The sequence below is a fragment of the Silurus meridionalis genome, chromosome 1 (assembly GCF_014805685.1).
Source record: "Silurus meridionalis isolate SWU-2019-XX chromosome 1, ASM1480568v1, whole genome shotgun sequence".
Lineage (NCBI taxonomy): Eukaryota > Metazoa > Chordata > Actinopteri > Siluriformes > Siluridae > Silurus > Silurus meridionalis.
In genome coordinates, this window is record NC_060884.1 from 21656856 (window position 1) to 21672504 (window position 15649).

Genomic DNA, 15649 nt, shown 5'->3' on the forward strand with positions numbered 1-15649 from the left:
TGTCATCTGTTCCAACCGACTTTTCACTCTTCATCCTCTTAATCGCTGCTCTCACTTCCTCCTTACTAATCCTATTCACTTCCTGCTCCACCATCTCCACATCATCCACCCTTCTCTCTATCTCATTTTCCCTTATTCATTAGCTGTTCAAAATACTCCCTCCATCTTCTCAATACACTCTCCTCACTAGTCAACACATTTCTATCTGCATCCTTTATTGCTCTTACTTGTAGCACATCCTTCCCAGCTCTGTCTCTCTGCCTGGCCAATCTCTACAAACCCTTTTCTCCTTCCTTAGTGTCCAACTTCTCATACAGATCCTCAAATGCCTTTTCCTTTGCTTTAGCCACATCCCTCTTCACTTGCTGTCACATCTCCTTGTACTCCTGCCTTCTTTCAGTTTACACCATCTTATTTTTCTTTCAGTGTTTACTCTCCTCCTCATTTTCTTCACCTCCAAAACCATTTTACATACCACCATCCAATGCTGTCTATCTACACTGTCCCCTGCCAACACCTAACAGTCTCCAATCTCCTTCAGGTTGCATCTCCTGCATAGAACAAAGTCCATCTGTGTGCACCTTCCTCCACTCTTATGTCACGCTATGCTCCTCCTTTTTATTAAAATACATATTCACCACTGCCATTTCCATCCTTTTAGCAAAATCTACCATCATCTGCCCCACCACATTCTTCTTTTTAAGGCCATACCTACCCATCACCTCCTTATCACTTTTGTTTCCTTCACCAAAATGGCCATGGTCTGCCCCAATCACCAATTTTTCATTCCTAGGTACACTCTCCACCACTTCATCTAACTCAACTCAGAATTTTTCCTTCTCTTCCATCTCACAGCCCACTTGTGGAGCATAGGCACTTTTGATCACATTTATTATCACTCCTTCAACTTTCAGCTTTATCACCCTATTAGAAACTCTCTTACCTCCACTACACTCTGACTGTACTCTTCCTTCAGGATTACAGCTACACCATTTATTTTTCCATCCACCCCATGGTAGAACACTTTAAACCCACCTCCAATGTTCCTGGCCTTACCTGCTTTCCACTTGGTCTCCTGAACACACAACATGTCTACCTTTCTTCACTCCATCCAATCAAGTTCCCACTCTTACCTTCACTCTCCTACACTTCTCCTTTTCCTGCTGTCTCTGTAGACGTCGTCTCCTCTCCTTCTCCTCTTTCTGCCAACAGTAGCCCAATTTACACCGGTACCCTGTTGGCTAACAATACCTGTGGCAGTCATTGGTAACTCGGGCCTCGACCGATCCAATATGAAATTCAGGTGTGTGATCCAGCATATTTGATTTGCCACATGTTTTACGCTCGATGCCCTTCCTAACGCAACCCTGCCCATTTATCCGTGCTTGTGCAAACCTAATGGCTCGGTTTATTTAGCAAAAGCCCAAGTTGTAAAAACAGAAATAATTTTGGTCTGTGTAAAATAAAGCATGACTGAGAAATTTGTAGAAAATGGTCTAAACACTTAATTATTTTTAACATGATGCTTTATATTTTGAAAGCAATGAACAACTTATATGAACAAATAATTTTTTTTTTTTTATTTTGTATTATTTATTATTTTATTGGGAAATATATATGTAATTTTATAATGTACACTTTTGGTGAAACGTAAGTTTTATTTAAGTATATCATAATTTTATTTTGAATGATTTCCATTTTACTAAAAAAATCTAAACTTTACCTAAAAATCTAAATTCTTAATCACAATTTATTTTTGCATTTATATGTGAACAAATGTATCATTTAATGATTGAAGCATTTTTAAAAGAATTGCTCAACATGTTCATATAAATGCATATTTGAATAATATTTGAATATTTGAAGATCCCCCAATCTTTTTTCTAAAGAATTAAGATGTTAACGGGTAAGGTCAACATTAAAGTACTCTCTCTCTCTCTCTCTCTCTCTCTCTCTCTCTCTCTCTCTCTCTCTATCTATCTATCTATCTATCTATCTATCTATCGATCGTTCTAAGTGCATTAGCATAAATTCTTGTTAAATCCCTTCTGTATTTCTAAAAACATCTTAATCCTTTTACTAATTTAGGAAACTATAAAATAGGATTATTATATATATATATATATATATATATATATATATATATATATATATATATATATATATATATATTATATTATAAAATAGTACTATTAAATTGTACATTTTAATAGATAAATATATGTTTTCTTAGACTCTGTTAAATGTGTAAAACGACTGTGTTTTTGTGACACAGGAAAAAAATGTCAGACACCTGATAAACATATTTAGTACTTTGGTATATAAACTACAATATTGTTTAATGGATAATTAAAAATATATTCACTTCTTTTCTGTTTTCAAAAACCTTTTTAGATTTTGTTAAAAAAATATATATATTTTACTTAAACTAAATAATCTGTTACAAACTCCTCTCCAAATACGATCACATTTCACAAAGCAAAGCCTGCAAGTATTTCTAAGAAAGCTTTTGTTAAAAATCTATTGTGTAAATGCCAGCTAAAAGGCAACAACACAAAAATGCTAATACACTCAATTCAAACACTGTAGTGCTGGTGTGTTCACAATGCCCATTCTAAAATACATGTTAAAAAAACACCAGGATCTTAAAACACAGCATGGCTATTGGAATCTTGGGTCAAACTGCTTTACAATACTGCAGTCTCATTATATATAAACAGAAACATTTAAGCTGCATATTTGCAGTTGAAGTGCGCCTATTTGCGCCTGAAAAGATCAACTTCACTGAAGCCATGGCATGGTGAATAAGGACAGGGCCCATGGCTGCTTCACGCTGTACACACTGTCATTTTTAATAACTCTGACGTTTGATCAGATATGCTCATCCTCTCTCTAACGATAACACAGATAAACAGGTCTTTGCATGGAGAAAAAGGAGAGCTACCCCCACACACACACACACACACACACACACCACCCCCTTTCACACTGCCCATTGCACTGCCCTCTGTCTCACTCATTCTGACTCTCATAATACACCACACAGCAGGCAATCATCTCCATAAAGACACAACACACTGCTCTCATCTACTTCCACTTTCCCGTTTGCCTTTCTGTCCCCCAAATTGGTTTGGAGCTGACAGGTTTTAGAGAATAGAAACACACACACTCAATTGCTTTTTTTAATTGCTTTTCTCTGAGAGTAACAAAGAAAGAAGAAGGAGGGGTAATTTTAAAGCGAGTCGGACCATGTTACCAAAAAGGATTCTCCACTGAACTGTCCCACTTATTCTGTGTTGGAAAACTTTTAATTCAAATTACCACTGTAGATTAATTTTCTGATACATAAAGCATTGTTCTGCATACTAATTTGACACGATTTCTCTATTGTGCTATGCTGGGCCTATAATTAACGCAGGATCTTAAGCCTTTTCATTGCACATAAGAGCATAAGTGATGCAATTATGATTTCACAGACATCCCTGAAACGGTCTTTTCTATGCTTTTAATAGGCAGACTGGAGCTATTTGATAGCGCTGAGCCTCTAGAAATATTGTTACAAGAAAAAAGTTTGCTGAAATGATCTGCATTTCTGCACAAAAGACTTCTAAATATGATCTGATCTTCAACTAAAACTGATGTTTTTCACTACATTTTAAAAGAATAAAGTTTCTATTAAATGTGAAATAAGCTAGGTGTTGATCTTGATATTGTTGTAGTATATGCATTTAATTTTTGTTGCTTGAATGTACTGGTACTCTCTGATTTTTTATTAGTTTTAACAGAGACTTGTGTGTATGTTTGAATTAACACTAAAGCCTCCGTGAATTGATGTAATTTCTATCTTGAGATTCTCATATACACTGCATAGTTGTAGTTGGTACTACACCAGCTGTTTGTATAGGAAATATAAGATGTATTCAAGTAGCTGATCATGGCTAATTCATACATAATCAAAACATAAGCAAAAAATGTAAATGAAAGCAAAATTAATAAATAAAATGTGTGTGTATATATATATATATATATATATATATATATATATATATATATATATATATATATATATATATATATAATATTGTGTCCCCCTAGGACCTTCTGCACTTTTGTCACCACATAACATTTTACAAAAGTTTCACTGTATTTGTTAACAACTTGAATAATATCCTTTAGCTGAGTAACTAAATAATTAGTTGCTAATCTAATTATTAAAAAAACATCTTCCTAAAGCAAGTGCTTTTCTAATACTATACTATATATAAATTATAAATTATTATTTATTTATTTTTTGCATTTCACCAATGCTATTAATCTATATGTTTTTACTTATATTTTCTTTAATCAAACGTTTAATAAAGGTTTATCCTATATTATGCATGCAAAAAATACTTCATGAATTCTCTTTCATTAGAACAAAATCATTGATACAATGAGGTATAAAATGAGAATATAATTCTGCATTGCATCAGGGTTGCATTCACCTCTTGTGTAATGAAAATATAATAAAGTAATTGTGTGAGAAAAGTACACCTATTTCAAGACATGAGCAATTACAGCTATTTTAATACACACTGCCCAATAAAACAGAGATTTGGATTCGGAGCACAAAGGCACGTAAAAGGCGTGGAAAAATATGTCTTTGTGGGTGCTCATTAGATGTCAGTCAGTCAGAGAGGATGTTTTTTAGGCTGTAGAAAAGACAACTGTTGTGCATGTGTAGGCATACAGAATGTCAAACATAATATGAACCAGAATAGGACATGTATTTAGGGGACATATCAAGGCGGACCTAGACCAGTTTAAAATGGACCTGTTTTTAAATAGCCCAAAACCTTCACACGTCACATTTATAATGTAACAATGTCACGACCATGACAACATATTTTTCTCAGTAATGTGTTTATCAAGCCAACAAATGTGTTGACATAACTTTGTTATTGTTTTATTTACATAAAAGTTCTCTGCATAATTACAACTTTTTTGCAGAAAAAACACCAGATCCTTTCTCTAATTTTTAACCTTTTTTTTAATTCCTGAAATTATTTTGGTAAAATATAACACAATTTGACCAAATTACCAAATCAGGTCATCAATTAATCAAATAATTATCCAACTTACGCTGAGTTTTTCCAGTTAGATTTTATTTTCAACTTTATTTGCAATAGTAAATATATATTATCTATATTTGTCTTATAATCATATATTTTAAAATATTGATAAATGTTTTATCCATAAAAGTAGAAATAGCTTAGAAGCAATTAAGATTTCCATCAACATTCTTGTATGTAATATTATTGTAGTATCTTTGCTAGCTTTTGTTAATGGCTTATTAAAGATAATATAACAATACAATACGAACAACAGCTCTGTACGAAGCCTGCAGGTTTACTTAAACTGGACATGCGGAGATATGGTAGGGGGTCATCTGGTGTTGCACTGCCATCTGGATGGGCAGTCTGGGAATTACAACAACAGAGAGAATATATGAAATGATCCTAATATAAGTCCTACTTAATTTGCTACCCATGGGACAATGTAAGCCCTCATGACTGTTTTAATGAGTGCTGAAAATCAGGTTTTCTCTTCAGTGTTAATTTAAATCGGAAAATTTTGATTTGGTCATTAACATGTTCCTCTGGTGCAGGGTGCCTATGAAAGAGCACTGTTCTGTTCACTAGCTTCTGCACACACACACACACACACACACACACACACACACACACACACACACAGAGAGAGAGAGAGAGAGAGAGAGAGAGAGAGAGAGCTGGGAGCAAATTACTGAGCAAGCTGTAATTAGAAAGAGAGAGAGATAGAGAGAGAGGGAGAGATGGGGGGACAGGGAATAGGGAAGATTATATTATATGACATGCAAAACTGCAATATAAAACACAATATTGTATGGTTTGTAACAAAACTGCCATTTACCTTCGCTCTAACTTCACTTTTTTACCCTTTGAGACAAATCAAGTGCTATTAGATGCACAACTGCAATACTTATGTTTGCCATAAATGATGCATTTGCCATAAAATAGGGACTGCATACAAAAATATCCCCTAGCCCTACTGTAAAATCACCTAGCCCCACTTTGTTAGACATTACAGGAAAAGGTTTAAAATGTGCCAAATATGCATTGTGCAACATCCTTTTTTTTTTTTTTAAAGAAGAAGAAGAAGAAGAAGAAGAAGAAATGATTTAAAAAACAATTATGTTATGACTGTATCTGTATCCTTTATCCTTTAGCACATATACTATATACTCAAGAGCACATATAGTTTGCAGACACCAGGTCATAAGTATATGTGCTCTTGAGTATATAGTATATGTGCTACAGGATAAAGGATACAGATACAGGTGTAAGGGTGTAAGTAAAGGCAGGTACTGATGTAAGTAAAGTGAGAAGGCCTGGGTGCAGTCAGGGTTCAATAGCAGGAGATCTTCCACTCAACCCATGTAAAGTATTTCTTCATGAAGTTTGCTTTGTGCACAGGGGCATTATCATGCTGAAACAGGTTTGGGTCTCTTAGTTCCAGTGAAGGGAAATTTTACAGTTTGGGTAAGAACCACATATGTCTGGGAAAGTCAGATATGTTCATATACATATATTTTTGACCAGTTTAGAACCAAGATTCATCTACTATGAAGAAGCTACGCTGTTGTAATAGAGGCCGTACAGTATGTGGCCAAGCTTACTGACATCATCTAGATGGAGGCATCATTTAGATAAAAACTTATGTTGCTTTAAACCGATACATTTGAGCATTGATGGTGTCTTTCCAGATGTGCAATCTGCCCATTCCATAGGCATTCATGTGCATGCATACCACTGGAGATGCAGCTTTTGGAACTGAGCATTGATGACAAGCCTTTGCTCTCCAGATGCAGCGGCTATGGTTTCCAGGAGGATGTTTTCCTATGGTTTCAATATTTTAATTCCGCTGACCACAGAACTGTTTTCTACTTTGCCTCAGTGCATTTTACATAAACTTTGGGCCAGAAAAGACTGTTGTGTTTATGGATTATTTTCAATATTGGCTGTTACTTTGCCTGATAGAGTTGTAACCTGCATTTGTGAATGACATGGTAAACTGTTTGCACAAACAAAGATTTCTAAAGCTGTTTCTGAGTAAATATAGAATCATTATAAAATCATGCCTGTTTTTAATGCAGTGCCACCCGAGGGCCTGATTTTCACCCTTGTCCCTTGCACACATAGATTTATCCGTATTCTTTAAATCTTGTGATTATGTTATGTACTGTAGTTGATGAGATAGCTATATATGCAAGTCTTTGTAATTTCATGTTAAAGAACAATATTCTGAAATTGTTCCACAAATTGTAGATGAAGTTTTTTCGCAGACTGATGAAGCTCTACCCATCTTTACTTCTGCGAGACAATGTCTCTCAAAGATGATCTTTTTATTTCTACTCATGTTACTGATCTGTTGCCAATTAACCAAATTAGTTGCAAATGTTCCTCTAACTGTTTCTCGTTAGTAAAAATTAGGTTTTCAGCCTTTTTTTACTAGCTGGGACCATCAAATTAAAAATTACTTTTATTTTTCCTCAAAAATGTGCATTTCCTCAGTTTAAACATTTGATATGTTTTCTATGTTCTATTGTGAAACAAAATTGTGTTTATGAGATTTGCAAATCATTGCATACCTTTTTTAATTTATATTTTACACAGGGTCTCAACTTTTTTGAAATTGGGGTTGTACATACAGTACATGCATATTTTACTTTTACTTAATTTAACTTTTAAAAAAGGCAATCATATTATTTACTTTCTTTTACTTTAGAGGCAGAATTTCATCTGGGACAAAATAGCAATGTGACCTATTCACACTGCGGGTCTAAATAGAAAGTGAGGGTTATAAACAGTGCTTTAAACATAAACATTATGGCAAACCAAAAGCCAAAAGCACATATATGTACATGTATGTATGTATATATATATATATATATATATATATATATATATATATATATATATATATACACAGTATATCACAATAGTAAATCACTGATTTAAGTTTTTTCCATAATCTAATCTATTACTATTATGAAATGTATTTGATTAACTCCAATATGTTATTTTATTTAATTAGACTCTGTTCTAAGTGCAATGCATTCAGTAAAAGACTTTTCCTCAATTGGTTATATCACAGCTATTTTATTAGCTAAGTTATTTTATGAAGTATATATTTATTATTTTATATACAGGTGCATCTCAATAAATTAAAATATCATTAAACGTTGATTTATTTTAGTAATTCTATACAAAAAGTTAAACTCGTATATTATATAGATTCATCACACACAGACTGATATATTTATAAGTTTGTATTTCTTTTAATTTCGATGCTTATGGCTTACAGCTAATGAAAACCCAAAATACATTATCTGAGAAAATAAAAAATATTGTGAAAAAGTTCAATAGTGGAGACTTGTAGTGTCACACTCTAATCAGCCAATTAAATCCAAACCCCTGCGAAGGTTTCCTGAGCCTTTGAATGGTGTCTCAGGTTCAGACGTTTATTGACACCCTGCACATGGAGGGTAAGACACAAAAGGTCATCACTAAAGAAGCTGGCTGTTCACAGAGTGCTGTATCCAAGCACATTAATTAAAATTTAAATTAAAGGAAAGAATGTGTTAGAAAAATGTGAAACGAAACCCGTTCAAGAATTTGGTGGAGATTCACAAAGTGTGGACTGCAGCTTCAGTCAGTGCTTCAGGAGCCACCACACACAGATGTATCCATGGACTACAACTGACTCATTCCTTGTGTCAAGCCACTCCTGAACCAAAGACAACGCCGGGTGTCTTACCTGGGCAAAGGACTAAAAGGACTGGACTGTTGCTCAATGGGCCAAAGTTGTCTTTTCAGATGTAAGGAAAGGAAGTTTTGCGTTTCATTTGGAAATCAAGGTCCCAGAGTCTGGAAGAAGAGAGGAGAAGTACAGAATTCAAGTTGCTTGAGGTCCATGTAAAGTTTTCACAGTCAGTGGTGTTTTGGGGACTCAAGTCATCTGCTGGTGTTGGTCTACTGTGTTTTATCACTTTATGCTTCCCTCCGCTGACCATCTTAATGGAGATGCTGATTTTATTTTCCAGCAGGATTTGGCACCTGCCAGTACAGAAGTAAGTAAGTAAGTAAGTAAGTAAGTAAGTAAGTAAAGAAAGTTAAGAAAGTAAGTTAAGAAAGAAAGAAAGAAAGAAAGATCACCAAGCCACGCTATTCGTTTAGTATACAGAATCAAAAAAGTACAACAATGTGTGTTATGTTTCCAGAATACAGTATTAATTAATTAAGATGTGTTTATTTGAAAGGCCACAAGGAGTCGCTTTTGTCCACCAAAGAACGATTGTACGCACAAAAATTAACCGTGTGTGTGTGTGTGTGTGTGTGTGTGTGTGTGTGTGTGTACAGTCATATTGTACGTACAAATATACAAAAATTTTAATATTTAAAATCCTACATTCTGTTGCCCAGAAAATTAAGTTTTGTTTTAAAACGGGTTCTTTTTCTCGAGCCGATGTCCAATCGTACTTTCGGTTTGTAATCCGTCATCGATCGCGTGAAGCTGCTATCCAATCACCTCTCACGCTCTCACATGCGGGGAGGGGAGCTCCTACAAGTGGTGTCGCTCTACTTCCTGTCCGTTGCCCTGACAACCTTGCCACGATCGCCAAATGAACCATTTCCGTTTACGTCTTTGAGGTCACATGCATCTGTCATCCAATCAGAGAGTAGCCGTTTCCATTTGCGCTATAAAAGTTCGTGTGCCGGAAAGGGTTACCGGTATAGAGGATGAGAGAAAAACAGATTGTACTTACCGATAGAAACGCTTGGCCACACAGCGAGTCATTTGCTGATATTTTATACCGTTTGAAAGGTAACGCGGTTTTGGTAACTATTAGTTTTAATGTTGGTTCAGTTGTTAAATCGTCTTTTCTTATAATAGGTTGATTTTTCGTCTTCTTTAAGTCACATGCGTATTTTCACTTGATGGGTCAAATTTATATAAAAGCTGAGAGCCACCGTGTAAATACAACGGATTAAGTGTTTCTTGTAAAGAAGGCTGTTTTATTTTTATTTGCCTTCCGATTCGCAACTTCGATTCGCTGTTGCGTCATTCAGTTCTTTAACACGTGTGGACTAAGACTTCAGTCATTAGAAGTTCACTGTGTCGCTTCGTGAATATTTCTGTTTCGGTTGTGATTTACTACATATATGTAAAATACTATGACTTATATTTTATATTTTCAGTTAGATTGTTACGGCGATCATGTCGCATGTTGTAATGTAAATCATATTGTTACTTGGTCATGTAAGGTTATTAAAGCGATTTGTATACGTACACTATAGTATAATGTAGTTTCCGGATTGGAAAGGGTGTGAGTGTTTTTTGCTCAGTTTACGGAGGTAACTGTGTGTGTGTGTGTGTGTGTGTGTGTGTGTGTGTGTGTGTGTGTGTCCTCCATCATGGCGGGGTCTTTTGTGTTCATGGTGGAGCTGGAGCTCACTCTTTGTTGCCTTCTTTCTCGTTTGTTCAAAATTAACAAAGACTACACGAAGACTTTCCCACTATTATTGGCTGTAGAAGTGAATCGGTTCATAAATTCAATTAAGAACAGCAACTGCAAATTCATTAATTGATCACACGGTGTACTTTAATCCTTAAAGCTAATTACCTGCTAACATGTTGATTGAGTTGGCAAATTTGTATCATTGTATTGAATCGTTTTTTTACTTTGATTCAGTTAAATGTTTTCATTTGGTGTATTAAGTTTAGGATTATAAAAGCACCTGAAAGTATAATGGGGCCAGAGTTTAAGCGTTGTAAAAAATTTTGAGGTAAATTATGATGTGTGTGTGTGTGTGTGTGTGTGTGTGTGTGTGTGTGTGTGTGTGTGTGTGTCCCTAGGTTTTTCATAACCCAAAGCAAAAATGGCCACATCCTTGAGTTCAAAGCTGAATAAAGCTGTGAGGCAGATGTACATGGACCTGCCACAGGGAGAGAAAGTGCAGGCCATGTACATCTGGATTGATGGGACCGGCGAGGGACTACGCTGCAAAACAAGGACTCTGGACTCGGAGCCCAAGAGCGTTGAAGGTACTGTTTATTTCGCATCCAACATTATTTTGGCTGCACCTTTTTTTTTTTTTATGCCATTCTTTGTCTGCATAGATCATAGTGTGACATAAGTGTTGGCTAAATGCTTTACGTCATTGTCTGATTTGCTCTGGTTTGTGGGTTTGTGCAGAACTCCCAGAGTGGAATTTTGATGGCTCAAGTACATACCAGGCTGAAGGCTCAAACAGTGACATGTACCTCATACCAAAAACCATGTTTAGAGACCCGTTCAGGAAGGACCCCAACAAACTGGTTCTTTGTGAGGTTTTAAAATACAACAGGAAGCCTGCAGGTATGAATCTTTAGTTTAATTTTGGTAAAGTGTAAAATCTGTTGTCACTTATGACCTAGTGATTGTGACTATAGCATGTGTTTTTGATTTATCCTGTACTTGGTTCTTTCCATAGAAACTAACCTTCGACATACATGTGAAAAGATCATGAGAATGGTGGAGAACCAGCATCCATGGTTTGGAATGGAGCAGGAGTACTCTCTGCTGGCCATAGATGGTCATCCTTTTGGCTGGCCCTCAAATGGCTTTCCAGGACCACAAGGTGAAGATCTTTGAGCTAAAAAGTGTGTGTGTGTGTGTGTGTGTGTGTGTGTGTGTGTGTGTGTGTGTGTGTGTGTGTGTGTGTGTGTGTGTGTGGAAAGAAAGACAGACATTATTTTCCCCCAGTCTTCCTCTTCTTTCAGTTAGGGTAAATAGATGCTTATTGTGTGTTTTTAAACAGGTCCTTATTACTGTGGTGTGGGAGCAGATAAGGCCTATGGCAGAGACATTGTTGAGGCTCATTACAGAGCCTGTCTGTATGCTGGGGTTATGATTTGTGGCACCAATGCAGAAGTCATGCCTGCACAGGTAAGCCCTCAAATGTTTTGTTTAGATTTTCCTGCATTGCAACACCTTCTCTACACCAAACAATACAACTATGTAAAAGTATTATGGTAGATGCTGTAAGATTGCAATAATTCATTATGACTCAAATGTTTTTTTTTTTTAACTAAAATTAATTATTTAATTTTTTTTTTCTCAGTGGGAATTCCAAGTGGGGCCTTGTGAAGGTATTAGCATGGGAGACCATCTGTGGATCGCTCGTTTTATCCTGCACCGGGTGTGTGAGGACTTTGGTGTTGTGGTCTCTTTTGACCCCAAACCTATTCCAGGCAACTGGAATGGTGCTGGCTGCCATACCAACTTCAGCACCAAGAGTATGCGAGAGGAGGGAGGTCTCAGGTATGATTATGGAGATGTGTAATTGCACTTGGTGCTTTTAATGACACATCTAATATGCAACAGAGTATAATGGAAGTTATAACCAAGTTTGATGTCAACATTGCTAATAGAACATGTATGTTTTAAAAAAAAAAAAAAAAAAATATATATATATATAAAAATATTAAATTTCAACATGTATTGAAGGCTTTATATGTATCTTGGACAAGTGAAGTAAATAACTCTGTTTCCCTGATTGCAGGCATATCGAAGAGGCTATTGAGCGGCTGGGCAAGAGGCATCAATACCATATTCGGGCCTATGACCCTAAAGGAGGGCTGACAATGCCAGACGACTTACTGGCCGGCATGAGACCTCCAACATCAATGAGTTCTCAGCTGGGGTGGCAAACCGTGGTGCTAGTATCCGAATCCCAAGAGCTGTGGGCCAGGAGAAGCAAGGCTATTTCGAAGATCGCCGTCCTTCAGCAAACTGCGACCCATATGCTGTAACAGAAGCAGTCATTCGTACATGCCTACTAAATGAAGAAGGGGACGAGCCCAAAGAGTACAAATGAACTGAAAATCCATGTGCTTTCTTTTAAAATAAGTGATTTGACGGGGGAGGATTGGTATAATAATTTTTCTTTTCTTTTAAACCAAAAAAAAAAACACTGGTTTTACTGGAATCTTGTGCATTGTTGACTGGTCAATATGATACAAGGGTCATTGCTAGTCTTTTACTTATTCCTCTCTCACTTTTACTGTATTATTCAGTCTCAAAATATCACTGGCAAATCGTTGCAATGGGCTTCTTTTCCAGATGCTGGTTGTCTAGTGAGCATATGTAAGGATGTTTAGAAGGATGTCTCTCTTTTGTAACCCTTTATTGTGAGCATTAACATGGGCTTTTTAATGACTGCAAAAGATTTTTATTTTTTATAACCATGTTTTGTTCTCATGTAATTTGGAGTATAGGTGACTTATGGTTCCAAATACATATGTACATCTGTTTATGGTTGTTATATACTTTTTATATAATATTCCCTTTCTATAACTTGTCCATTAAAAAAAACTTGGTATTTCCATGCATGTGTTCATTCTTTTATTTGATAATGAAGATGGATGTTTTCAGTGAGTTTCTGAGCAATCAAAAGTAATTATTTAAACTTTTAGGTTGGGTATTGTGCAGAACTTATTTATATAAAAATAGTAAATGCTAATTAACAATGTGTCAACAATCTGGGACGATTTATAAGTAGGGGGTGGTTTAAAATATTTACCAGGTTAACCATTGCCAATTGCATTAATTCCCTTTGCTTATTTCAACTCAACAGTACTATTATATAGAAGTAAAATATCCTGGATGTTTGACTTTGTAAGACTTGAATGACAACCTCCACATGGGGTTTCTATACTGTGCAGGTCTGATATTAATTTTATATATTTATTTTATGGACCATGGCTTGCACTGGTAGTTGAACCTGGATTTGAATGGACCGTGTCTGTATTCTGCATTTTTCCTTTTAACTACATGTGCAGTTTAAATTGCCCTAAGGTGTGGGGGGAGATCTGTGGGGTACCATGTGATCTTTGGTATCCCACTGAGAAGGTATTTCTTCCTTGTACAAAATGTCCCTAGGATAAGCTCTGCAAATCTGACCAAGAGTTGTTAAACATTTTTTTTTTTTTCCTTTTACATGCAAGTAAATTTCATGCTGACTATTGCTTAAAATGTAAAAAAAATTTTTTTAGTGCTATACATCTTAAAACTAGAACATTTATAATCTAAAGTATTCAACAATGAATACTGTCCTGCTATCACTTAAAAATTCCTAAAGTCTTTCACTGTTTTCAACACTAGCATTAAATGCACTAGGAATTTCAGGATGTTTGGATTGAGGATTTTAAACTTTTAACTTTATTGAACTTATATTGTTTAAAATATAAATCTCTATGCTAATACATGTATCAATGCTTCTTGCCCCAACACAGCATACAACTCACATCAAGGAAAAACTGTAGCAGAGAATGTTTTCTCTCAATCATCAGGTTGTATCTGATTTGATGAAAAGCAGGAAACAATAGGTGTTTTTTGACCAAATTCTGATCAAACATTTGGATGTAAATATAAGTGCCTGATCAAGTCAACTCAAGTCAAGTATTACAGTGTATAAGAGCTTAGCAAAAAGCACAGTTTTTCTAAACATTGACATGACCATGTGTTTTGAGAATTGAGACTATATTATGAAAGCAATAATAAAGACTGACATGCTGTTAGGCAGGACACATACTTTTGTTTGCTTAAATGATTGATCTAAAAATAAAGTCCAAAATCAAAAGTGAACTCATAACATGCATAACTTCTAAAATGTTTCCTTTTAAGGAACAAATTCGCTGAACTCGTTGTGTAATATTTACTTTAGTGGATACATTATTATTTGATGAAATCTATCTTAAATTAACATTAAGAAAGCAATAATTTGGTTGTTTGTTTTTTTGGTCTACACATTACTTATATAAGCATAAATGTGTGTTACAATAAAAAAGACGTCAATCTGTATGTAGCTATTTAAGTATTGGCTGAAATATACAATTTCCAACTTATCTCTTAGGTTGCATTTTATTTTAGAACTGTATATATATATATATATATATATATATATATATATATATATATATATATATATATATATACAGTATATATATATATATATATATATATATATATATATATATATATATATAATAATGAACACAACCTTACTGATATCACTTAAGAAATTTTAAGCATTGGGGTGATCACAAACATCCAATCACAGTCATATTTGCCTAAAAAGACTTTCCCAATAGGTGTGAAAATTCAAAGAAACAAAGAGATTTTAACATAGACAAAATGATGGATCACTAAATGATCACTGAATGTTTCATGTCATATTTACTGGTCTGTCTGTATATGTGCACTATAGTGCACTACATCTTGCAGAGTTACCAAGAGAGAACACACTAGCACTAAATGCTGTAAAATATATAGGCATTTGAGACATTTAAAGCTTGATTTTTTTAAATTAACCCTAATTTAACCCTGTTATATTATTTAAAATAACATCTAGTACAGTCAATCCTCTAGAATTTGCTATTTAACAAAATCTGCTGAAATTTTACCCAAGTCATCAGGAGCAGAAAACGTTTTTGTCCAACTCATTGTAAACCGTTCGAAAGTAACTATAAGTGGAATGGTTACAGGCTATTAAGAGATATGACAGATATTAAACATATATTTAGT

General features: G+C 35.0%; 1 protein-coding gene across 1 annotated transcript; it reads left to right on the forward strand.

Annotated features, from left to right (window-relative positions):
* Positions 1–10919: 10919 nt before the first annotated feature.
* glulb (glutamate-ammonia ligase (glutamine synthase) b) lies at positions 10920–13449 on the forward strand. The gene is given in 7 exon segments (XM_046858005.1): positions 10920–11127; positions 11279–11440; positions 11556–11702; positions 11883–12010; positions 12186–12385; positions 12627–12700; positions 12703–13449. Coding segments are annotated over 7 exon segments (1116 nt in total). The 5' UTR covers positions 10920–10961; the 3' UTR covers positions 12942–13449.
* Positions 13450–15649: the final 2200 nt, after the last annotated feature.